Source organism: Metopolophium dirhodum, chromosome 5 (genome assembly GCF_019925205.1).
Source record: "Metopolophium dirhodum isolate CAU chromosome 5, ASM1992520v1, whole genome shotgun sequence".
Lineage (NCBI taxonomy): Eukaryota > Metazoa > Arthropoda > Insecta > Hemiptera > Aphididae > Metopolophium > Metopolophium dirhodum.
In genome coordinates, this window is record NC_083564.1 from 37,495,129 (window position 1) to 37,522,867 (window position 27,739).

The 27,739-nt window shown below is 30.9% G+C and overlaps 1 protein-coding gene and 2 pseudogenes across 1 annotated transcript; 1 reads left to right on the forward strand and 2 right to left on the reverse strand.

The window, feature by feature from the left end:
• Positions 1–290: 290 nt before the first annotated feature.
• LOC132945727 (uncharacterized) lies at positions 291–2,197 on the reverse strand (annotated as a pseudogene).
• Positions 2,198–3,604: 1,407 nt separating this feature from the next.
• LOC132945729 (uncharacterized) lies at positions 3,605–26,219 on the forward strand. Its single transcript, XM_061015482.1, has 8 exons — positions 3,605–3,739; positions 16,859–16,918; positions 18,254–18,298; positions 18,797–18,811; positions 24,421–24,477; positions 25,178–25,210; positions 25,804–25,863; positions 26,086–26,219. Exons 1-8 carry the CDS (start codon positions 3,628–3,630, stop codon positions 26,217–26,219), a joined length of 516 nt encoding a protein of 171 aa, XP_060871465.1. The 5' UTR covers positions 3,605–3,627.
• On the reverse strand, positions 21,479–22,284 carry LOC132944414 (uncharacterized; annotated as a pseudogene).
• Positions 26,220–27,739: the final 1,520 nt, after the last annotated feature.

The window sequence follows — 27,739 nt, forward strand, 5'->3', positions numbered from 1 at the left end:
ATACCATACCATACTGCGGCATACGGGCATGATATTGTAATAATAATAACAATAATAATAATTTATTAATACGAATAACTAATAAGTAATATGATATTATATTAGGGTGACCATAATTAAAAAAAAAAAAATACAGGACAAAATTAATAATAATTTAATTTTTTTTTATTAATACTTAATATATATATATATCTATATATAATATATATTTTATAATTTAAACATAATTTTTAATAACACTGTATAAGATTAAATTCATGTACTTTACTTTTTTAAAAAAACTTATTAATTCATTTTGATGACGAGTGTTCAGAGATGTCTTCACTATTTGATTTTTCATATTTTTCTGAAGAAGTAATTAGTTTTAATAATTGTGGATGTTTTAAAAGAAATGTATGAAATTCTGTACATGAAACATTTTTAAAATGTTGTTTTACGATTATTATCGATCTAATTGTGTCCACAATAAATCGATTTTTCTCATCTGTCCATAAAACATTTGTAATTGAAAATACTCTTTCTACCGACGCGTTAGTTCCTCGAATACTCTAAAATAACCGTAAAATATTTAATTGAAATGTTATTTTTTTCTAGAATTTTGAATATTTCACACCACCTATCTTCGGTTTTTGAACCATTTTTCCAGTTTTGCATTTTAACCTTCATTACATTTATCACATGATTAAATTCGTCAAAGAGTTCATCTTCATCGAATTTCAATGTTGGATTATTCTTAATAATATATTTAAAACTTTCTTGAATGTCACTCCAAATTGGAAAATCTAGTACTTGAATCCAATGAAAAACTTTTAGTGGTTCAAAGTGATATCCCCATTTTTCTACGTACGATAAAAACGTGTCATAAGACTCATCAGTTATCTCAATAAACTTTTTTTCACTGTACAGTTTGTTCTTATCAAGATCTGAAATAAGTTAAGCTAGCTCTGATGTAAAAAAATGTTGATTTTTCCGATTTTTTATTTTACCCCATAACACTTCAATTTCTTCATACACCTCGCCTGCTGATATATGATCACCTTCTATCCTTTTTATTGTATCACATACCACCTTCAACTGACTTTGTACAAAATATAACCATGCCATGGATATAGGATCATTAAAAAAAGTTCTTAAAACTGTAGGACACTTTTCTTGTGACATAAAATATGATTTCAATGCAGGATATAAATCTATTATTCTAGAAACAGCTGGCTGTAGAGATAACCAACGCGTTTTTACAGATCCTAAAATATTTTTGTACTCAATACTAACAAAATCGCAAAAATCCTTCAATTTTTCTATACGAACTGTATAAATATGAAAATACTGAAATATTTTATTAATTATGAGTTCAATGTCAGTTGGCAAAATATCAACACTACTATGCATAGCATTGTGCAGATTATGAGCAGCACAGCCAATACCGGAAATATTTATTTTTAATTTTTCATTTAGAATTGCAAAAACGTTATTTGTGCCTTTTCTCGAGACGCCGCCAAAATTTGTATTGCAGTTGTCACCCGAAAATGCAACAACATTATTTAATAAATTATATTTTTTTAAAACATTCAGTATGTAATCTGATAAAATATTTGATGTTTCTCCTTTTAAATTCATAAATTCTAACACTTTAATTTTTACCCCTTCTTGGGGGTTAAAATACCGAATCAGAATTGGAACCAGTTTTAAATTTGTATGGTTTGACGTGTCCACCATAATTGTTAAAAATTTAACGGATTTTAGTTAATCTAACATCTGTTGAATGGCAAAAGGAGCTATTACATTCACAATTTATAGATTCACATTTTGTACGAGCACACGAAAATTTTTTTTCGTAATTTTTTTTTACAATTGATGTTGTACAATCCATAGACCTGAATGAATGATTGTGTATGATAGTATGATATGCAAAAAGACCCTCTTCCGCCGCAATATGTTTGCTTTCATTTGTTGACTGTACATTAGTGAAAAAAATCGTTACCTTATTTGAAGAACTGCTTGATACGGCCAATAAATGTTTCTTTTGTTTAACATGTTGTGTAATATCTGAACGACCACCGTTTTCTATTGAAAAAACTGATTTACATACAATACATAAAACTTGTGGGTAGAACGTCGAGAGCCAATAACCATCTTTGCCAAACTTTACTTCGAAACTGTACTTCATGGTCAGACACAATACACCGAGGTCTCCCATATGTGGCAATATAATCGTCAATCATTCGATTTGTGACAGTTACCGCTGTTGCCCTCTTTACCGGGTACAAGCGGACAAACCGAGAAAAATTGTCTAGTACGACAAAGATGTAGCGTACCTGAGTCCAGCCTAGAGGAAGGGGGCCGTACAAATCCACCAGTACTCGTTCATAAGCGGGACGTCCGCTAAAACGGATACCAATTCTCCTTCAATACGGACAGTGGATGCCTTAGTTTTTTGACATAGAGCACAACCTTGAACAACTCTTCGGATTCTTGATTGGAAACTTTTAAAAAAACAAAAATCCCGAAAAGCTAATATACATTTTTTCGGTCCAACATGGCCAAAATGTCGATGCACTTGGGTGATGAGTTCGTCTATGCTATCGCTAGGAACACAGACCAACCATTGATCAGTGGATTTGTGCCGTCAAACATAGGTATTAAAACTGAATCACTTACTTTTAACAAAAGGAATAATACGATGCTTTTCTGCAAATCTATCATGCATTTTTATTTATAAGAATAAAAAAACCTTATTTTATTAGGAAAAAATTTTATAACAATTGATCAATGACTTAAATTATTATAACTTACAATGTAAACATAAATTATTGATGTCTGAAATGTACAAGTTTTGTAAAATGAGACCGTATTCTCTCTATACGATGACTACTTGATTGGTTGAAATGATGTATTTTTATATTAAAATAAGTTTTGAAAATATCTTTGATGATTTGAATTAAATGATTATTTATCGGATCTTATATATATTATAATATGATCAGATCTTCGAAAAAGATTTTACTACACATGTCTCTCTTATATCTGGAGCACCAACCATTTTGTATACTGATTGATGAGTTCGAAACACATTTTCTGCAATTCGACAAAGCTCGCAGTCACGTCATTAGTTGGCTTAATAAATATGCAAGCTCGAAAATGGGTCAACTTATTTAAAATAGAGTATAGATGGGTAATGGGTATACAATTTTTTGCCATTGGACATTTGTTTCTATACTTGAGTTTTTAAGACAGTGTAGTTTTACAAAGTAAAATATATAAGAACAACTATCAGTAATATTTAACGTGTACATAATATAGTATCTTATGTACGTTGTACATATAGCAACTTACAACCTTTTAAATGTTATAATACAAATATCATTTGTATGCAGCTGTGGTAACAATATTTATAATACCGCTTTTCATTATATTTGTCTGTATTTGGTTTGTTATATTAAACTCTGTTGGTTAAATCTTGTATTCTAGTAAAATGTAAATAATTTACTCAAATGTTCCTGCATGTTATAGACTTGAAAAATAATCCAACGCAATAATCGTACCTATATTTTATAACAATATTTTTTACTCAATCATTTGCTACCTAGTAAGTTACAGTTGAAGACGTACATTTTTTTAACCAACAAAATGATTTCTATTTCATTAATTATCGTTTTAAATATTTCTATCGTTTTAATGATGATAGTTGTATTTTCTAATATTACGTTTGTGTATCAAATACAATCTTCAAAAGTATACCGTAAGTATTTGAACAAAATTTAATTTTAGAAAATTATTAAACGTACCTATGTTACATATTATAAATATTACACAATTTAATGGTCATTACATCTGTATGTTGCTTTGTATACTTGACCTACCTACTTATTGTAATTACTTTATTACTATATACTCTACTATATATTACTTAAATTATTTAAAACTATTATTGATTGATTATATATTGATTATATTTGACTATATTATATTAAATCGTTTGAAACTATATTTATTATAGTTTTATTATATTTATACTATTATAAAGAAGAGTTGTTAGTTACCGTCGTTGAGGGTAATCTTTGGAACTACTGGTGATACGTCAAAATATCCCGGTCAAAATATCCCAATCAAAATATCCCAGTCAAAATATACCCGACAAAATATTCCATGACAAAATATACCGCGTAACTATTAATTAGAAATGTAAACCTTTTTATACAAGTTACATAGATATTAATACATTAACTGAATACAAAAAATGAATTAAGACATTTTAAAAATAAATTAAAATGGTATATTTTTCGTCAAAAATTATTACACATGTTTGAGATATCGTTATATAAAAGCTGCCGTCATTTTTCCCACCGTTACATTTATGCACCGATACCCCCGTCCCGATGGACCTTATCGGTGATAAGCGGACCTGTCCAGTGTCCACCGTATACCCACACAGACCAGTTTTGTTCTCTTCTTCAGTGACAGAACCGCCGACGTAGGACGCCGTCGTCATTTTTGGTGCGTGAGTTCCATCGTCGTCGAACCCCTTTTTATGTGTGAAAATTCGTTCACCCATCTACCGTCTACCGTTATTGTCACCGTCTACCGTCATCCGTCACTTACTCACCGTCTACCTTTACCTGTTCACCATCAACCGTCAACCGGAACTGTAGCCGCCGTCACGGTTTTTATATCTATACCTATTTTGTATTTATTTATTTATTATTATTGTATGTTTTATCTTAAGTATTCCCATTAGCTGGCCAGCACCTATTGTGCCCTCTATCCCTTACGTTATTTTTGTAAAATAGTAGACCGCAACCCGGCTTTGATTTATAACAACTCGCATATTGTTTTCTTTGATACGCTTCTACTCAGAAGTACCTAACCTAATTTGTACATTCCAATTACAATCCACTATACATCACAACAACACTTATTATTATAAAATAAGTTACATAAAGATATTGATACATTTATATAATACAAAAAATTAATTAAAACATTTTTAAAAATATATTAAAATAGTATGTTTTCCGTCAAAAAATTATTATACTTAATACTTATTATAATACTAAGTATGTGCTATTGATTTTAAATATTTATTGTTACTAGTGTCGTCATATCGTTGTACAACAGCAATTAACCACTCGTCCAAATTTTTATACTTTCGCCTTTTTTTTGTTGAGGTGCACCAGCTGTTTGCTGCTCCATTTTGGCCTCCTGCAGACCTTGTTCTCGCTTTAACATATTTACGAATGTCCACACTGTTACATGGTTAGCTGCCCGTGCAGAATTAAACGCTCTGTGCCATCCTTCTACTGCATTATTTGTCCTGGAAGAGCCTTCCATTACAGCATCAAACATATTCCATATTTTAATTGGAAAAGTAGGCGCTCTTCGCCTACCACTACGTGTTGGTCTCCCAATCCACGTGTCCTCAAAATAATCAACAACTGTTCGTAATTCTTCTTCACTATATGTAGTAGTTGGAGTTAATTAGTTCTTCAAATGCAGAAATAACATTATCAACCGGTATAAAAGCAAGAGCCGATATTTTTTTTATTTCATGATAAAATATTGCGTCCGTGGAATCTTTAATCCACACGATTGCAATTTTCGCCATAAGCACTGGGTAAAATGATAAAAACATCCATGTATTTTAACATCAGTGTAAAATTCTTTAAATTATTTTATAAATGCTTGTTCGAAATCTATCACAATAGCTTTTGGTATTAAATTTGGTTTGAATATATTAATTTGATTTAGTACTTCGGAATAACTATTTTCGTTTTTATAACACATTAATATATATATAAGTGGATATACAGTGCAGTCAATGTTACCAAATGTCAATGTCAATGTTGTCATAGTATACAGTTGATTAAATATATTGGGTACAGATTTAAACGTTCCATCTGCGAACCATATTTCGGAGTCATTCAATATATTTAAACTTTCCTTTGTTGTGAATATTCTGTTATTAATATGAAAATTTTCATTATTTTTACTGTCAGATAACGAAAAAGGTAAATTACTTAAGGTTAATATGTATTCGCTAGGTATTACTCAAGAATCAACAGTCACAGGGTTGGGTGGAGGTACATTATTTCGATTTCGAGAACGTTGAATTGTTTGACTAAGCGCAACAGTTGAAGGTAACCTAGCTGCAATTGGCATAGATGACTGAGAAAATGCCTCGCTTATAATATTTCTTGTTGTCTGATTAGAATCACTAGCTTTTTTTATTCGTTCTAGTACCTTCTTTGATTCTAATCCGGCTGCATCTGGAGCGTGTTCATGATCTCCTCTCTTACCAAGGAATTCCCCTACAAAAATATTAATAATAATTGTGACAATATATGACAATATAATATTATTATATCCAGGCCTATTGAGAATAATCGTACGAGCAGTATTCGTTTTACAATATTGTCATCAATTGTATATTACTTAAAAATCTGATAAAACCGTAACATATTATACATCTTAATATATATAAATCTCGTGTCACAATGTTTGTCCTCAATGGACTCCTAAACCACTTAACCGATTTTGATGAAATTTTTTACACCGCGTGTAATTTGGTCCAACTTAAAAGGTAGGATAGTTTTTATTTCAAATTTTTTAATACATTAAATATTTTAATTAACTTTTTAATAAATTTGTATGATTTCATGGTGTATTTCGGGTTTTTCCGTGGACGACCGCGATAATATCTATCTGTAACCTGACCTTTTTTCTATTGTATGTGTTTTATCGTCGGTGGCATGTAGATATGAATTGTTCCGAGAATTATCGCCATAATACGTGTAGATATGAATTGTTAATACAGCCAACAACCAAAAATATTGTGCACCATTTGACATACTCAATAGTTTACTATGCTCTATGATTTCCAAAACCACTAATAAACTACAAATAAAAAAAAAATATATTTTCTCATAGGTACGTAATAACCTATTAATAAAACGAGACATAGCCACAGTAGGAGCACAGGAACAATAATTTCAATTTATACATGTAAGTAATATCACAAATTTTTGTTAATTAATATATCAATGAGAAAATGGCACAAAGCTCCCCACACTTTTTCAATAATTGTACAAAAATTTTTATATTATTTTTATTTAACCTCCATTGAAAATTATTTTTGACTTTTCACTTATTATTTCAATGTGCTATGATAACATGTTTTTCAGTTCCTCTTTCTAATATTTAAACGATTAAATTATTATTTTCAGTCAAATGCCACCGAAAAAATCTAACCTCAACAACGCGAGCAGCAAAGGGTCAAGACGCAAACGTGTTGAAAGAGCTCAGCAATTACCAGAACAAATCGAAACAAGAAATGCCGCTCAAAGAATGAGGACTGCAGAAAGTCGTGCACGAGAATCTCAAGAACAGCGTGACGAACGTCTGCAACAGAATATTACGAGAACAAGAGCGGCACGAGAACGAAACATAGCTACAGTACGAGAAAGAGATCGACAAAGGCAACGGATCAGCCGCTCATTAACACGTGCATCATTCGTTCGGCTTGCCTTTGAATATGCACCAGATATTAACTACTCAGCGCATTCAAAAATTGCTATTGGTGGAATGGATAAAGTACCTATGTCAATATTGTCAGGCATTGAAATTTCGGAATGAAGCAGCCGGCATGTGCTGCGCATCAGGAAAAGTTGTGCTGTCACCTCTACCCACTCCGCCGGAGCCTTTATTATCCCTTCTTACTGGCAATTCAGATGATTCCAAATTATTTTTGCGTAAGATACGCAAATTTAATTCTTGCTTCCAAATGACGTCATTTGGGGCACCTAAAATTTGCGATCGTGCATCCGATGGACGTAATTTTGAAACTACATTCAAAATTCAAGGCCAGGTGTACCATAAAATCGGATCACTGAGGCCAATGCCTGATAACAATCCGAAATTTCTTCAAATTTATTTTATGGGCGATTGTGAAGAGCGTGTGACGACTCGGTGCCTGTATAATTTTATTGAACAAGCAGAGGAAAGAGCAATTGTGATATTATTGGAAAATTTTTTAGAAGATCACAATCAACTAATTCAATTGATCAAAAGAGTTTCGCCACGACTGCAAAATGACAATTATCAAATCGTCATAAAAGCCGACAAAGTACCATTAGGTGAACATGCTGGTAGATTCAACGCTCCAACTGTTGATGAGGTTGCTGTTATCATGGTTGGTGATCCAGTTGACAAAAGATCTATAAAAATTACACGGCGAGACAACACTGTCAGTACGATTTCGGATCTACACCGTTCATATGACGCACTACAATATCCATTGATATTTTGGCCAGGACAAGATGAATATCACCTTAATATCAAACAGTATGATCCAAATACCGGTAAATTTGACAATTATCTATTTACTTTCTTACTGTATGTATAGATTTTAATTTCGTATTGCATTTTATTTTTTATTTTTTTAGGTGATTACAGAAATAATAAAGTTAGCTCAATGAACTACTACGCACGAATAATGGTTAGACAACATCAAGACAATTATATCCTTCGATATCGTCAGCTGTTCCATCAATACATTGTTAAAAGTTTAAGACTGTCTGCCTTGCCTATCTCATTCATGAGTTTAAGCGTCACATGTTATTTACTGTATTATACTGTAATATACTTATATTTGTTATAAAATTAAATGGAAATAATAAATCTGATAAATTTTTATTTTGTACCTATTGATTTCTGCTTAATATCAAGTGTAAGAACATTTTCATTAATTGTGTTCAACGTACTTCCCCTTCAAATCTCAATCCAGTGAATTTGTATACCAACATCAACATTTTCATCTTTGTTAGTAAATAATTTCATTGTACTAAAGGGTTATAGTAGTAGAAAGTCAAATAAGGAGATCACCATATTTTTTTACAAATACCATCTGTGTGAAAAAGCATAGTGGACTCCGTGACTGATGTTCTCTTATTGTTCCTCTTAGATTGTTTACTATAATGTAATATAACAAAAACTTTAGCCACAGCAACGCGTGGCCGGGTCAGCTAGTATATTATAAGATCAATGGTATCAGCAGTTCTTATATTTTATTATTATATATATTATTATATCCACGTCCTAAAATGTAATCATAAATCAACAAACCTGATTCGTCGTCTGTGGTTGTATAACATCTTGTCAAACATTTTTTTCTTTTATACTCAGTGCAAAGCCAAATTATTTTGTATTCACTCTTTCGACCAACTTTACTACAGTGGAAACATGTGGGTTTCTTCGTGGATTGGTTTGGCGCTCCATATAGCTTCTTTGTCGCTTCTTGTGAGTTTCTGACCCGTTCTTCTTCCCTTGCTGCTTGTATGGCCTTGTCTAAAGTTAACAGATTCCTGGCCTTGATGAAGTCTTTTAAAGGTCCTAGTCCCTCTACGAATACTTGAATGCTTTGCCTCTTGATACTTGCTCCTAGCGCTTGAGCTACCTCCCAACTGTGCCCACTCGTCTCTTGCTCTATGATAAGTGTTTGGAGTTGCTCAATCCTATTTGCGTAGTTAGTTATGTCTTCTCCGATTTTCTGTCTGGTTGAATACAATTCTGAGAATAGATAAGTGGTCGTCCTCTGCGGTTCCAATGCAGATTTCAACGCTTCCTTTAGTTCAGTCCAATGTCTTATTTCCTTAAACTTGACTGCCTGACGGGCTTTCCCTGTCAGTCTTACTTGGATACCTTGGAGAAGTCGAGCCTGTACATGGTCATGTGCGCATGCTAACGCAAACTCGCATTTTTCCAAGAATATCTCCAATTCCTCCTGCTTGTCTCCACTGAACGAGCCTGGCAAGAGTTTTAGAGTGGCCTCCAGTCCTATTGTCTCTCCTCTTGATCCGAATGAATATCGTACACCGGATGGATCTGGATTTTCTTCGATTAGGATATTAAGGTTGATTCGATATTCTGTTTCCCCCAAAACGGTATCTACTTCCCCCAAAGTTACTGAGACGTTATGTATTAACTCTGAATTATGGTCTATTAATACGCCAGTTCTGATGAAGATGTTATCAGTACTGATATTCCCAATAGAACGTTCGGATGTCGGATTTTCTGGATTTGAGAATCGTATTGGTAAACTTACACGAGGGGTAGGACTTGGTGGTACTATTGGATTACTCGATTCGTTATCTGAATTTGGGGTTGACCTATCCGAATCGTTTTCCGATTTTCCACTCATTAACTACTTAGCTACTTCACTGATGCTTAATAAATTGCTAAATTGACATGCATAAGTGTGTGTATTTACATGCAATTATACAACACTGCTAAGGTTAACTACGATATTAATATTATATTAATACAATACTACGGATTTATGATTCTGAATCATACATTTAAAAAAAAAAGAAAACGTACTTATCAGTTAGTACGGAGTGCAGTACTGATGACCTATCACTTAATCAAGATACGGTTATAGTTTTTTTTTTTTTTTCCTTTTTAAATATAAATTTGTTTATTTTTACTCACAGTAACGCAGTTACAATGATCCTTGCCATGGTTTTTTTTTTTATATTTACTGATTTTTTTTCTTCTACGGGATGCTCTGGATGGTCTGCACGGGTGTTCGGCTTGGCTTGAATCGAGTTCCTTGACTGTTAATGACGACTTTCCTCTTCGACGGCGCTTGTGGAATCGAAGTTCGCTAAGCCCCGAAACTGCTGGCGCGGGGACCACTACACCCTGTAGTGGGTTTCTATGATAATACTAGTATAGTATAATTTTATTTCACGTGCCAATGAACACGGCGCACTCGTGTAGTATATTTATATAAATAATATATACTACTATAGTGACGACCCGTGCGAAATATTGACGAAAACTGAGAGCGCGCGTAATATTAACGTATATGATAATACGATATATATAATTATATATACGTAATACGACGGTGGCGGCCCACACTGCTTGATACTACTAGACGGCAGTATTTGTTTACAAACACGACGTTACGGCGACTATATTCTGCCGGCACTATATTATAATATATATGTATTTATACACACGGCGGTGGCACAGGCGTTTGGTTTCGTTGGTACGCACGGCGGATGCGTGCATGCGTAAGTGAGTGTCGTCTGATTCGGCGGCACTATCGACACGGACGACACGGCGGCGGCGGCGCGTGTATTATGATATATTATAAGTCGTTTTTGACGTACGTTGCGCCAGCCCGGCCCAATTCGAACTTTTGGAAAATTTTTTCACCAATATTTAGCATGCAATTAGCATGAATTTGCACGACTAAAATTAGAATTTGCATGATATTGGTTTAACGGTTAAATCCAAAATTTGATGAGCCGGGCTGGCGCAACGTTGCGCTAGCCCGACACAAAAGAAAAAATATAGATATCGAATATTTAAATATACCAATATTTAGCACGCCATTCGCATGGATTCGCACGACTGTCCCCGGAATTCGCACGACATTTTTTTACGGTTAAAAAACAATTTTAGTGTTTTTTACCGTTGCGCCAGCCCGGCTCGTAATAGAAATTTTGGGATATTTGCGATTATGATACGGCCAATATTTAGCACGCCATTCGCATGAATTCGCACGACTGTCCCCGGAATTCGCACGACATTTTTTTACAATTAAAAAACAATTTTAGTTGTAATACATAGTAAATATTTTTACTTAACAATTTTTAAATATAAATAAAATACTTTGTTTGTTTTAATATACGACGTAATAACATTCACATTCACAGTAAATGATAAATAAAATAATATTTGTTTCTATTATTTATCAGGCTTTTTTTTTATATTTAATCTAAACTGCTCATCATAATAAGTATTTGAGAAAAAACACAGAACGCATGAAAAATTTGAATAAGAAGTCACCCAATAGTGAACCTCTGTTTGAAGAGTAAATGAGGAAAAAACAGTGAAGGATTAATTTAAGACCACAGTTGTTGAAGATCAATAGACCAAATTGGTTTTAAGTTTTAACAATGATTCCAAACTGTTTTTTTTTAGGGCGAGACCGAAATATTTAACTGTTCCGAGGCGTTTCTACACGACAGTTCATATTTTGTCTAATGATGGTCATGCGTAGGGTTATTGTGTCTAAAAGTTGTTGGTCGTCAACTTCCAACTGAGTGTAATTACTAATTTATATTATTTCTAATCATCTATAACCGAACACGTTTAAAAGAAGAAAAAATATTTTCATAATTACATTGAAATATTTCAAGAAGAGTGAAATTTTCAATTTCGAAATATTTCAAATGAAAAATTTCAATTGAAATATTTCAAATTCAGAACCATAGTCATACGTATCATAACCTAACCTAACCGTAGTCCTCCCTCAAAAATAATAGGTACTTCCAGCACGTCCGCACAAAAAAAAACCCACCTAGTAAAATATTTAAACATAAATAGTTTTAATAACCTATCATGTATATTATAAATTAGTACAATAATAAATCGAAAATTAATGAATTTCAAGTTATTTTTTGCTGGTAATAATTTAACTTATAATTTTGTTTGGATAATATTACTCTATAATATAGTTTATGCATATGAACGATTTTATAACATATTAAGATGATCTATACTATAAAGGGTCGTTCAGTGCAAGTTAAAACATTTTAATATTTTATCGATGATGAATGATGATTGCTTATATTCTTCATACCTGCATATTATATTTCAAAAAATATAAATATTTTTTTTTTTTATTATGGGTTGAGGCTTCGACAAATAAGGTCATTATCATGCTAATATAAATAGTGTGGTACGAAAACAGTATCATAATCGCAAAATTCGCAAAATTTCTATTACGGGCCGGGCTGGCGCAACGGTAAAAACACTAAAATTGTTTTTTAACCGTAAAAAAATGTCGTGCGAATTCCGGGGACAGTCGTGCGAATTCATGCGAATGACGTGCTAAATATTGGTATAGTCAAAGTCCCAAAATTCGCAGAATTTACATAATGGGCCGGGCTGGCGCAACGGTAAAAACACTAAAATTGTTTTTTAACCGTAAAAAAATGTCGTGCGAATTCCGGGGACAGTCGTGCGAATTCATGCGAATGACGTGCTAAATATTGGTATAGTCAAAGTCCCAAAATTCGCAGAATTTATATAATGGGCCGGGCTGGCGCAACGGTAAAAACACTAAAATTGTTTTTTAACCGTAAAAAAATGTCGTGCGAATTCCGGGGACAGTCGTGCGAATTCATGCGAATGGCGTGCTAAATATTGGCCGTATCATAATCGCAAATATCCCAAAATTTCTATTACGGGCCGGGCTGGCGCAACGGTAAAAACACTAAAATTGTTTTTTAACCGTAAAAAAATGTCGTGCAAATTCCGGGGACAGTCGTGCGAATTCATGCGAATGGCGTGCTAAATATTGGTATAGTCAAAGTCCCAAAATTCGCAGAATTTATATAATGGGCCGGGCTGGCGCAACGGTAAAAACACTAAAATTGTTTTTTAACCGTAAAAAAATGTCGTGCGAATTCCGGGGACAGTCGTGCGAATCCATGCGAATGGCGTGCTAAATATTGGTATATTTAAATATTAGATATCTATATTTTTTCTTTTGTGCCGGGCTAGCGCAACGTTGCGCCAGCCCGGCTCATCAAATTTTGGATTTAACCGTTAAACTAATATCATGCAAATTCTAATTTTAGTCGTGCAAATTCATGCTAATTGCATGCTAAATATTGGTGAAAAAATTTTCCAAAATTTCGAAATGGGCCGGGCTGGCGCAACGTACGTTCGTTTTTGTGTGTGTCAATAAATTGACCTTCGGTTTCAGCGGTAACACGTACAACGGACGCGGCGGCGTTGATGCTCGTATTACGGGTTCGCTTTCGCGTGCGTGCGTGCGCTACTAACCATTCGTTCGGGCGGCGCTACTGCGTGTTCCCTCTCCTTGTCTTGTACACTGAGTTCCTGTACACCTCGATGTTTTGGATTTTCTGGACACTTCGGATTTTCTTCTTCAGATTTTCTTCTTCACTTAATTATATTAAAAGCATAGATTTACTTTAACTCGAAATCACACGACATTTACTAACTTATTGTTTAACGAACTGGAATCTACGGATCCCACCGCTGCCACCAAAAATGTTATGGACGTCTCCAAAACCGAGTTTGTTCGCTAATAAGAAATACGTGGTGTATGAGTTATCACTAATACTTTATTAATATAATCAGTTGTACAGAATACTTAGATTTAAATAATTAGACTTAAAAGATTAACAGAGGTTCTGCTCGATGGTCTGACAGTACTACACTGACTCTTATACAGACAGCGAGACACGGTAGGGGCTCGCTCAGGCTCAAAACTGTCCACACAGCGAATTCCCTTAGCCTGTGTGACTCTGCCTGTTCACATATTAATATGCTTACACACTATTCTATATTATATTATTACTATATATCATACTGTGTATAGCATACAGACAGGGGTTCACAACACTTGCATACACTTTTAATAGTCAGAATGATACTCTAATAATTATAAATAGAAAATAGTTTATAACTAGGTACATAGGATTTTAGTACTCGGTAGCGCCGGGTTGCTTCCATCAGTCATAGTATGGGAAGCGGCACGCTCCCTCCCCAGCATTGCCAACACAACTTCCTCATAATTCACAGTTACAATTATAACAAAAATAATACAAATAATACAATACAAAAAAAGCGAGTAAGTGGATGTCCCTCTGTAGGTTCCAAGTTGGTTAAAAATGAGTCAATGTAGGTATAATGGATTGTATTAAACTTGAATTCAATCATATGATATCATTGTATAAGAAAAACGATTCTGAGCGGAGACGGTTTGTCAGTCAAGATATTTTATATTTGTTTTATTCATTATAGGTAGTTTGTGAGTTGAATTAATTATATATTATTATTCTTTATTTTTTCGTTTCTCTGGTGATATACAAAGTGTTAGAAATTAAAATCCCATTTTTAGCGGTTTTTTGTAATTTGTCGGTGGTTTTTCTCGTGGCATTAAATAATTATTGAGAAAATCGAAAAATGACCTCTCTAAAGTACATAATTAATAATAATAACAATAATAATAATTAATAAATACGAATAACTAATAAGTAATATGATATTATATTATTATATTGACATAGATACAAATCACAACTGTACAATTATCAAGAACATAATATAATTTAATTTAATATTTTCGCCATAAATAAGTTATTTTTTAACTAAATTCAAGTAGGTAATGCTCATATATTGGCTATTTCCTACGTTCAATAATATTTATGATTTTTATTATTTTAAACCGTATTAATGAGTATTTACAAGGATGGGCAAGTTAATGATTTTTTTTAACTCAGTTAAGTTAAGTTAATATGCAACATCAACAAAAAGTTAAAAGTTAATTTAACTATAGGTTAACTGAGTTAAGTTTTTTAACACATGTTGTTAACTTTTTATTAAGTTAAAAAAAGTAAATTTGTTTATACAACGCTAGACTATTTAATTTTTTTCCAACCCAAAACTAAATTATAGATTACACTGTTTATACTTTATACAGTATTTCTATATAAGTTAGATTCGAATGACATAAACTTTTAACTTAAAACAATTTACGGTAAATATTTTTTGACATGAAAACGAAATAGACTGAAATAGTAAAATATAATAAAATGAAAAATAAAACAAATTAACTTAACTTACTTCTTAAAATGAAAAAATAACTCGTTAATTTCACGTTGATTAAAAAAGAAATTTAGTAAGTTAACAGTTAAGTTAATGAAAAGCCAAAAGTAACTACTAAAGTTAAAAGTTAAAATAAAATTAACTTTAACTTTTTAACTCGTTATAAATGCCCAGCCTTGAGTATTTATATAGATATTAAAAAAAATAATAATAATTTAACTTAAGCTATTAAGTTAATTTCAAATGTTCAGTTCGGCCGGTAAAATCAGTGGGTTAGGCGTAACCGAGGTTTAAACTATGATTGTAAAACGGGCCCTTAGTATAGTTAATATCGAACTTTTCGACACATGTATTTATGCCTGTATATAGTAATACCTACGCGACGTTAAGTGGTAAAACTCGACTTTTTTAAATTTTGTATTTTTATTTTTATTTTATATACTTATTGAGAAATTTTGTTTCTTTTTGTGAAAGGATGTACCTATTCAAAAAAATTTTATTTTCCTGTTTTATTCTAATGTTGCTATATTACTATTGTTAACTTTCTGCTCCATCACAAGCTTAGGCTTAAAGGAGTAGATATATTTCTTTATTTATACTATTTATTGTACATAATATAGAGAAAAATTAATTTAAAAATATAAAAAATATAGCCCATTAATCAATTTTCATACATTTATAAACAAAACAAAATAATTGTATGATTTCTATCGTGAATCTCAAAATACTTGCGTGACTGTGTGATTATCCTAGGTAACGTCATGAAAATTGCAAGACTCAAGCTACCATAGTTTAGACTCTTCGTTTATCAGTCAGTCAGTCAGGACACTTTTAATTATAAGTTTGTATGTTTATAACTTACAATATACTCAAAAATGTCACGGTTAATTTTGATGGAAATCTAAGAGATTTTTTTTAGCAATATCATAATAGTTCAGGGAGTAGTTTAAAGTTTGAACCCCGTTAAAAAATATAGTTACCAGGTGACTTATTCAATCTGTCACTTGTGGTTTCTCATCTAGGATGAATTATTTCACAAAGCTAGGTATACCTTGCCTTGGAACTGAATTGAGGTAGGTATACTAAAATCAAGATAATATATATAGTGCTGTATTTTATATTATTTTATTTTTTCCCGAACACAGTCTGGTTATATAGCTAGTTAGCTTAGATAAATTGTAATTCGACTGTTTTATTAATTTTACAGAACTTGTAGATGATCTAATACCAGATTATGACAAGTATATGAAAAGAAAAATGAAATCATGTAAGACGCATTTATAGATATAATGATCTATACTAATATTATATAATCTTACTAGGTGTATCCGTGAACAAAAGTGAAGCAATCAGTGCTCGAAATGGACCGGAACGCACCGGAACGGCGTTCCGGTTCGTAATATAAACTTTGCGTCCGTTCCGATTGGTGAAAATTAAAATTTAATAGTTTTGGTTCGTAAAAATCGACAGTATCACAATCTAAAGGATTAAAATTATAAAATTTCCTTTCGACAAAATATAATAATAATAAATAATATACTTAATATAGAGAGAAGTTAAATTTTTTGGTTTTGGGTTTTTGATACAACTCTAAAACAAATGACCGTAGGTACATGCAATTTTGACTGAATGTTTATATTAGCATTTTCTGTTTCCATTTTTCTATAAATATCAAGAATATTGTATTTCTGGGTAAAAAAAGCGTGAAAATTGAATGGAAGGCTCCTGATATATCGTTACAATAGCAGTTGAAAAATATTAAAAATACATTGGCACGATTTTTTTTTATAAGCATTTAAAACTCGAATTTTGACGAAATTTATCAAATGTTCAGCTTTTATAACTAAGGATTGAAAATTTAAGACAAGGTTCCACGTAAATAGGTTATATATAAATTACTTTATTCACAATAATATCATCCAATATACTTGGTAATGTCATAGGCTGACTGAACGTTTTATCAATTATCAAGAATTCGATGGACAAAGATGAAAGAAAATTTCCTAGTCTAATATTTAAAGTACAAAAGTTCATTAAGCATATTATGTATGTTTAAAATAACCGTTCGAAAACTTTTGAGATACTTGCATTTGAACTACTGACAAACTTGTATACACCCTATCATGGATGAAGAAAATTTACTTCAGCATTTTTTTAAATTATTAAATCCCCTATTAACGCGACATCATCACATGGTTATAAATTAATATGCTAACTTTGTAATGCCAGCTACACGCAGCTGAGTTTTAGCTAAACAAGTATAAAATATAAAATATTTAAAGAATAAAAACGATTCCATTAAACGTAACTATTTGTTACTGTAGAGTATAGTCCATTTATAAACATAAACAATAAAAATAGAATCGTACCTATCACATTATAGTATTTATCAAAATGATTTACACCTAGTTATTACTTAATATTTTTCATCGTGATATGATATCTAATGAATTTGTACTTATTAAATATTATGATACCTAACCGTTTTAAATACTGTTTTAAAATCTATAATTACTTATTGTGAATCGACTATAGTTAAATAGATTTAAACAATGATAACTTTTTAATACTGGTAACCTACTTTATGCAATTATATTTTCAGATGAAAAAAAATTGGAAATTGATCATTACTTTCACGTAATATACAGTAAGTTACAATACATCTTAAGACACGAGTACTTAACATTAATTATGATAATGATGTAAGAGTAAATCACCCTTATTTGTTGTAACGATTACATTTTCGAAATAATTCTAAACATAGTATAAATCAAGATACTTTTCTAATTAATATAATTTAATATTATTTAATTTCTATGACTTATTTACATTCATCATATGCTAATTTACTGATGGGTTATGGAAATAGGAAATCCTATGGAAACTAATGGTGGTTAATAGTTAATCACCTACTGCTATACAACTTTGTACGATATGTTTATTTTGTTATATTTATGGAAAGTTAATTTTATTACCAATTGTACCAGCTACTGTTTTTAATATAATGTTTATATACTACACATTTTATATTTCATGGGTTTTTGTAAATTAAGTTTTTATCAGTCAATAATTAAACAATATTAATTAATATAATCTATTACATACAAGTTCCTAATCTTTTTGTTCAAATACATTTTTGTTATAGATTTATCAGCCAGAAGTAAGTACCTACATACTTTTGGAGACCTAGTCACGTTTTATATAGTAAAATTTACCTATTTCAATAGAACAACATTAATAACTGATTGGTGTCTACCTGTAATTTTTGGTTTTTAATTTTTATATTACTCATTAGTTACACTTCCACATATATTACATTTTAGTTCAGCACACAATCATGCGTGGCTTTTTATTCTTATTTGAAAATTTTTAAATGATTTAACGATTTAAACATACAATTATACATATTTGTTAAAATGTATAGGATACTATGATGATCTTAACCATAAGTCCATAACTGATGAATTATTGTCATAGCTATTGAAAAAATTAAGATGTCATTATGTTTATACTTTATAGTTTATACAGCACAATATTGTTCGTTAAACCTAACAAATGTGTGTAACTTAATCAACTAAATTTATATTTTTGTATATTGTGTATTATTAACACTAAAACCAAACAAGATGATCTGTTAGAGTTAGAGCAAACGGTTTCTATATGTGTTGAGAAATAATAATACATAATTATTACCTACTCATATTAAATCTGTGATAAACCTATACAACTTGGCTATTATAATATCATTTAAGACTCGGAAATTGAGAAAAATTATTATTTATTATTAAAAGAGTTAAGTTTCGACTATTAAAAAAAACCTGATTGTTAAACTCCTATTGGGTGTAATACACTGGAAACCATGTCTTTTTAAGTGTAAATTATATTATATTTTAATGTATAGCCATCTCGGCCGGCGTTATCCGTGAGATTCACAGCAGTATATTATGTTACTATACCAGATGAACCAATGAAACGATGGAAACTTACCAAAGCCAACTGGAGTCTCTAAAATGAGTTGGTTATTCACCACTTAGAAAATCAAGACTGGAAAAAAAATGCAGATGAATTAGAAATAGACCAAAACAAAATTTACTCCATAGTGGTCTCCCTCGCAGAAATTATTATAAACGCAGCATATATTATGTATAATATATTTCCATAGGAAAGTCTTCCCATTCCAAAGCCACCAAAACAGCACCGTGGTGGAATCCTGAATGCAAAGAAGCTATTGAAAATTACAAAAAAAATTAAACTGTTTCAAAAAAACAAAATCTTTAATAGATCACATAGCACGTAAAAAAGCTAGGGCGGAATCAAAGTTCATTACCAAAAATATACCAAAACACAGCGAAACCTCATACAACTCTACTATCACTATTGATGAACTTAACCAGTCACTTCTGAAGTGTAAAAGTAAAATTCCAGACCCTGACGACATCCCTTACATCTTTCTACATCATATTCGCTTTTCGCTCAACAAAAACTTCTTCTAATCTATACATAATATGGAATTACGGATGGATTCTTCCCCATCCAATGGCGCAAAGCAATCATCACCCCGATGCCCAAACCAGATAAAAACAAATTCCACATGGAAAACTACTGTCCCATCTCTCTTGTAAGCACACTATACAAAGAACTCGAAAAAATAATCAACTTAAGACTCACATGGTACTTAGGAGTCTCCAAAAGATTCAATAAAAAGCAATGCGGATTCCGGAAAAACCACTCCACACTCAATGCATTATCCAATATTCACTCACATTATGTAACGCAGCCAAAATAAAACAACATACAATCCTCGTAGCACTTGACTTAACAAAAGCAGGGCCCGGACACTGATAAAAATTAACACGGTAAATATACCCAATACTCAAAAACGCGGCGGCCATGTTGGCGTTGGTCAATCAGTGTTACCATACCAGAAAAACAAAATGTTTATTACAATATTTTTCCAAAAATCTATAGATCCAATTAGATTTATTCAAATTATTTGCTAGGTACTTGCTTAAAATTTTTAATACTAGCAATCGTAAAAGATTAGTATGGATCAAATACACAGTTAAGGAAGGATAATGTACTGAAATACATGGTGGAAAAAATACAAATTTTATTTTATTATATCAAATATATATTTTATGTATAAGCTTAAATGCAGCTGATGTAGTTTTGAAAGCTAATAGCACACGAGTGTTTGAAGGCAGGCTTGAGTAGTGGAGAGAGATATCATATGAATATGGGTTAAAAATTAGAGAATATATTGAGAAGGCATGAAGAATTAATGAAAGTCAAGACAGGTAACTCAAATTTGAAGGAAAAAGATAAAGAGGATTGGTTATTACAGGAATATGATGGTATATTGAGCAAAACAAATAGTAGTTGACCCCACTTGCGTGGAATAAAGGCGAAGCTGGAGAAGCAGAAACAGCAGTGAAATATTTCTGAAAAATAAAATATAAATTAATATACTAGCCATATTAAAATAATTAAATGATACTAATGAGATCACTTCACTGCCAGTGATGGGCAGTGCCTTAGATCGATTTCTATCTTGTATATTTTGACATAGTTAATTGTTATTTGTATCTTTATACTATTTTCAGGTATTTAGGATCCTGGTGTCTAAAGTGCCTGTAAAATTATAACGATAAATAAGTCATTATTTTTAAAATATTAGACAACATGTAATCTCAAATTAGACTAAGACATTTTTTAATTATAATTATAATTACCAAATTGTACAAATAAAAAAAAAATAAAAAAAAACAACAATAATAAATATTAAATACTAATTAAACAATATTTGTCTAGAATATGATGAATTTTACATTATGTCATCATGTTATCATTAATTATAAATGAATCTCTACATAAATCACATTAACTTACCAGGTGAACCAGGTAATGGAAGAGCCAATACTTCATTGCTACTATACGTTTCAGTATTATATTTACCCTTATCATCAATTATTTTTAGTGGACTATTTGAGCCACAAGACACATCTTTAGTTAAAGTGGTACAGATTCCAACTTTGTTACTAGATGATAACTCCAAAGATGTACTTACATCACAACCTTCTCTTTCATCTGAATATAAATAAAAAATAAAAGGCGATTAGAAAATTACTGCTGCTAAATGTCATATTAGTTCTTACGTACCTGTAAATAATGTAGGTATAGCATCTGGTTTTAACCTGTTCTCCAAAAAATTTAGAAACATATTTTTTTAAAAATGTTTTCCACATAATTTAATATTTTTTTGATGTAGAATGTCAGCTGGCCGTTGACATCGCTCTAACCAAATTTTACATCTAAAAGTGTAATAATAAAATAGTTTATTTATACTAAAAAACACAAATGACTTGGTTCTTGTTACATATTGTAGGTGCACTGCATAGTTTACTAGACTTAAAACATTTGGTATATTGTGCACTTGTGTAATATTATATTATATATTTAACAAGTACCATTGAATTGTTTGATAATTAACAGCATTATAAATTATAATATAATATACTTACCGATCAGGATCTTTGGGAAAAGATAAAAACTAACAGATTTTTTTTGAATTTTCAGTTCTCCGCACGATTTCACAATGCATTTAAATGAATAACTACTCTTTCGGCTCGACATTGTTATATTATGTAGATATATAACAAAATGTACAATATTATTCACAAAGGCACAGACCACAAGAGAACAGTTAAAAGGCAGTACACACTAAAAATAAAAAACGTGTAACAAATGCTCTTGCTAAGTAGTTTTAATGACCTTAAATCATGAATTATGATACAAGTTGTTTACCTGATAACACTAAATTGATAAAGTAGCCAACGCCAACATGGCCGTCACGTTTTTGTTTACATTTAAAGTGTCCCTTCTGATTTAATCTATTCTGTGACAAAAGCATATGATATGGTCTGGAGGCAAAAAGTAATCCTTATCCTACGCGAATAGAACATCACAGGAAACATGATTAAATTCATCACCAATTTCGTACAGGAGAGATCATTCCAAACAAAAATTAGTGAAACATTATCAACTACTCATACTATTGAAAATGGATTTCCTCAGGGCTCAGTCATCAGTGTCACCCTGTTCTTAGTCACGATAAATAATATATTTGACAACATCCCTCTCCCTATAAAATATACCATTTTCGCAGATGATTGTAACATTTTTTTGCATAAAAACAGAATTAATTATAAAACAGCCAAAAAAAAATTCTTAATAATATACTGAATCCTGTACACAATCAAGATTAGACCAGTGGTTTTCAACCTGGGTGTCGCGAAAGATAGGGTTGAGGGTCGCCAAAAATAATAGACGAAATGATTTTTCAATTTTATTTAAAAATAAAATAAAGTTAATTTTAGATTCTGAGTGGAACGATGAATGTATTGATTTTACAATGATGTGTGTTTTTTTTTTGTTTTTTTATTTTTTTTTTTGTGTCTGTCATCACCTTCCAGTAGTTTTCAAAAGCGCCGTGAAAAACAAAAGAAAAATCTGTTTTCGAGAAAATCAATTGTGGTTTTTGGTGCAACTTTTAAACAAATTTTCTTAGGTACATGAAATTTAGACTGAATATTTATATTAGCATTATCTATACACGATAAAATTTTGAAACTAATTAGACTCTTTTTGAGCTGTTTACGGACATTTTCATTTTCCATTTTTTTTTAGTTTTTTTTTTTCTATAAATATCAATAAAATTGTATTTGTTGGTTAAAAGCTTAAACATTTAATAGAAGACTCCTAGTATATTGTTTCAAAGGCAGATGAAAAGAATTAAAAATCCATAGTTACATTTTTTTTTATAAGCATTTTAAGTTAAAATATTGACAAAATACGTAAAAATGACGAAAATTTGAAAATTATTTTGAGTTAGAAAATCATAAAAAATTTTCTTTTTAAATCTAAGATTTTAAAATGTAATACAAGATTTCTCATAAGTTAATCTACTCTTATCAAAAAAAATTTCCAGAAGAAAGTTGAATTCAATTTTTTTGAGCGTTTGAAATTCATATTTTTACAATATTTGATATTGACTTGATTTCTCATGTAACGATTTTCTTATTTTGTTGTAATTAAAAAACGAATGACTATAGATACTTGAAAATTTCACTGAATGTTTATATTAGCATTTTCTATATACCATAACAATTTCCAAATAATTTGACTATGTTGCCAGTTATGGCAGTGTGCGAGGGAACCCATGAAAACTCGACTTTTTTCTTATATAAAAAAATCATAAGTAGGTAAAACAAAAAAAATAATGGACAATTTACACATCACCTATAGAAAATTAAATAATAAATGCTTACACAAAATATAGATCGAGTAAAAAATATTTATGAGTAAATAAAAAATCGGAGAGTTAGAGAGTAGGTGTCGAGCGTGTACATACCTCGGTGAGTGCAGGGTACCACTTTGCTGTACATTAGTTGTTAAGTGGGTCACCGTAATAGAAGTGTTAAATTTGAATTCAATAGTATAAAATCAATATATACGAAAAACTATTCTGAACAACAGTTTGGCAGTCTGTCAGCTTATAATATTACTATGTATATTCTATGATATTATTGTTATTAAAGTAATTTATTTTACTTTTAGTAACTATAAATACAGTAGGTTGCTAGGTAATTTTTTCGAAAACTTTGTATTTTAAAATATCATTATAAACAGTATGCACTTATACATTTTTCTGTACATTTATGTCCTGTAAGTATTATATATATATATATATGTAATGTAGATTTTTTTCAGAAATTCCATTGCCAAGTGTCAAATATGATGAGTTTGTAAAACAAACATATATATTCTGTGAGTAAATAATTTGAATACTGGTTTAATTCAGGTTTCTTCAGTCTGATCAATTCTATACTTTGATAAGAAAATAAATTAAATTTATGTGACTCATGTATCGCACTTATGTAAATTGTGGCAGTACTTAATTTCTTCGAGAGATATTAAAATAGCCACTAAAATCTCCTATTCTATTTCTTTTATTCACCCCACGACGTATTTAAATATAAATCTATGATATAATATACGTATTTAAAAAAAACCGGCGAGTCGGACTCGCGTACGAAGGGTTCCGTACCATCATCTATAAACATGTTGGCAACACTGCTTATATTATATATTCTAGGACTTTTAGTATTTATTACTATAGCGGTAACAGAAATACATAATCTGTGAAAAATTCAACTTTCTAACTTTCATGGTTCATGAGATACAGCCTAGTGACAGCAGTAAATAGGGTCCCGTTTTACCGTACAGAACCCTAAAAATCATTATGACTATATTTTATATTTTTATTTAATATACCTATTTCTTACTTTTGCATTAGTTTTAGTTTTAAATTTCTTAATATCTTGTAAGAAACTGTTTATTTGAATATTGATCAATATTTATTACAAATAAAATAAATAGAAAATATGATTCGACGTTCGTTAAACGTAATATTACCTACTATAATATAGTTACTATATATTTCGACTAATATATATAATAAATATAGGTAGATCCGAATATAAATTTCCTGATTTTGCAGGTAAATATTTAATTTTTTTTGAAGTTATTTTGTTTGAATTGTGGTAATAATATATAATAATTTTACTTTCTTGATTTTTAATGAAGTAAGTATGGTAATTAATATGAAAAAAGTCTGAATTTTGATAAAGTTTTGAAAATCTTCACTTAACTCTTAGCACTTCTCCTAACTAATGTGAATCTACCAAGACCCGAACACAACGAAAACCGCTCTCCGGTTTCGGAGATCTATCTCACTAAATGAAAATGAAAATGATTTTTTGAGGGGTTGTTCACACCGACATTTTTCTGGATTCAAATTGTTATACCGCTAGGGTGTGATATCAGTTAGTTTCTAAAAATTAAAAATCAAGAAAGTTTATAATATGCCGATCACTGACTTGGCAAGTGTATTTTTATACATAATTGCAACGAGTATCAGCTCACGACCTCACTGTGACATATTCGTGTTTGAATTCACAGGCATTATTTAATGATAGAACTGGAACAAATTGTATAATATACTATTTCAATCCTATTAGTTTACAAAATATTTGATTTAATTTGATATCGTTTTTACGTAAATAATAATAACTTCACTTTTTTTTATTCTAGTTCAAGAGCATTATATTCCCAAATTCGAAAAAAATATTGAAGATTTCTTACATTGCTTAGGTAAGTAAGTAATTTATATAAGCCTTACATTTGTATGTGAATATTTTTTGTTTTTAAAGTATAATAATAATACAGAAGTTGATAACATTATGAAATTTAATTAAATCACTCTTGTTTAATAAATTAATTTGTTGAAATAAAGTCCATACGATGCGTTATTTTTAACTGAACTTGTACATGTTAAATTCAATGTATAAACAATAATTGTATAAACACTTTCAGCACACAATGATATATCCAAGTTCTTTGAACCAATAATTATTATGTTTGTAAGTAGCTTCTTCTGCTGCTCGATTATCGCGTTCAATTTTTCGATCTGGTCTGGCGTGAGTATGGAACTGTTGTCGGATGAGTGATAACTAATTCCGTATTTTTATTAAATAATAGTTGCCTCTTTTTTCACAAATGTCAAGTCTCTTACAGTTCTTAATAATTTAACACGTTTGGTTGTCAAACCGTTGAAACTGGTAAAGGTACAGTATTATACAAGTGGTGTAACAGAAACCCCTAACAAATGAAATACATTTTTTTCACGCCTGCACCGAAAGTTCAGTTTTCGATGACGGTTGAAGCGTTGGAAAGCGACGTTTTTCCGTCCAGCGGGGTGGTAAGGTGGAATCCCCAAAAGTACCGGGCGGTAAAATGGAAATCCCCAAGGGTACAGATATCACGCGTATTCTTTAAACAAATAGACACTAAAATCTATACTACGGTCCTCATAAAACATAAGTTTTTGGAGACATCTTATATTTATATTATAACCTCCTTGCATGACGTGTAAACATTTTTCTTTTGAAATTATTTTCGTATAATAATTTGGTTGTTGCATAGATCCCCGCATAATGCATTACCTTTGCCTTGAATACATTTTTTTATTCTTATTTTATTTTAATATAATAATTATTATTTATACTGAAATCTATACCACGGTTCTTACAAAACATACACTTTTGGTTACATCTTATATTCATATTATACACTCCATGCATAACGCTTAAAATAAATAAAACCAAATCGTTTCTTTCATGAAATATTGTTTTCGTAGAATAGTCTAGTTTTTGCATAGATCCGAGCATAGATACTAGCCTGAATTACCTTTCCCGTGATGGCGCGATCAATGAACGCGGAGGCGTGACAAAAAAAAGTATGTGTGGCTCGTGCGGGAAGGCAATTTCAGTCTTGGGTGAAATGCGGCCCTCGCCTACAGCTCGTGCCGCACACGTCGCCCGCGACTGAAATAGCTCACTTCCCGCCCTTGCCACACAATATACTATTATTCTAATCAATATTTTGAAATTTTTTTTTTGCGTTACATGTATACAATACCATTTTATTTTTATTTTTTAATACCTACTGAAAATAAAAAAAGCGAGTAAGTGGATGTCACTCTGCTCTACAGTAGGTTACAAGTTAGTCAATGCATAATGGATTGTATTAAACTTGAATTCAATGATATAATATCATTGTATAAGAAAAACGATTCTGAGCGGAGACGGTTTGTCATTCTGGAATTTTTTAATTTGTTTAAATTCATTAGAGTTTGTAAGTTGGATTAATTATATATTATTATTTTTTATTTATTCGTGTATATGCTGATAAACAAAGCGTTACAAACTAAAATCCTATTTTTAGCGGTTTTTTGTAATTTGTCGGTGGTTTTTTTCGTGGCATTAATTATTGAGAAAACCGAACAATGACCTTTTTAAAGAACCCATCTTGATCCAATTTGGTAAAAGATAAGATACTAAATGTTGAAATCAAAGCGCTCCTCTGGTAGAAATTTTGTATACAGGATAAAAAATAAATAAATAAATAAACACTATTGTAAAACAACTAGCTTCCTCACTCCGCTCAGAATCTAAAAATTATATCTGTT

Excerpts from the sequence above, each read along its gene's own strand:
- LOC132945729 (XM_061015482.1), top strand. The coding sequence starts at position 3,628 with ATGATTTCTATTTCATTAATTATCGTTTTAAATATTTCTATCGTTTTA. Across the intron at positions 3,740-16,858 it reads ACAATCTTCAAAAGTATACC|AACTTGTAGATGATCTAATA; the intron begins GTAAGTATTTGA and ends TTAATTTTACAG. Across the intron at positions 25,211-25,803 it reads TAAATTTCCTGATTTTGCAG|TTCAAGAGCATTATATTCCC; the intron begins GTAAATATTTAA and ends TTTTTATTCTAG.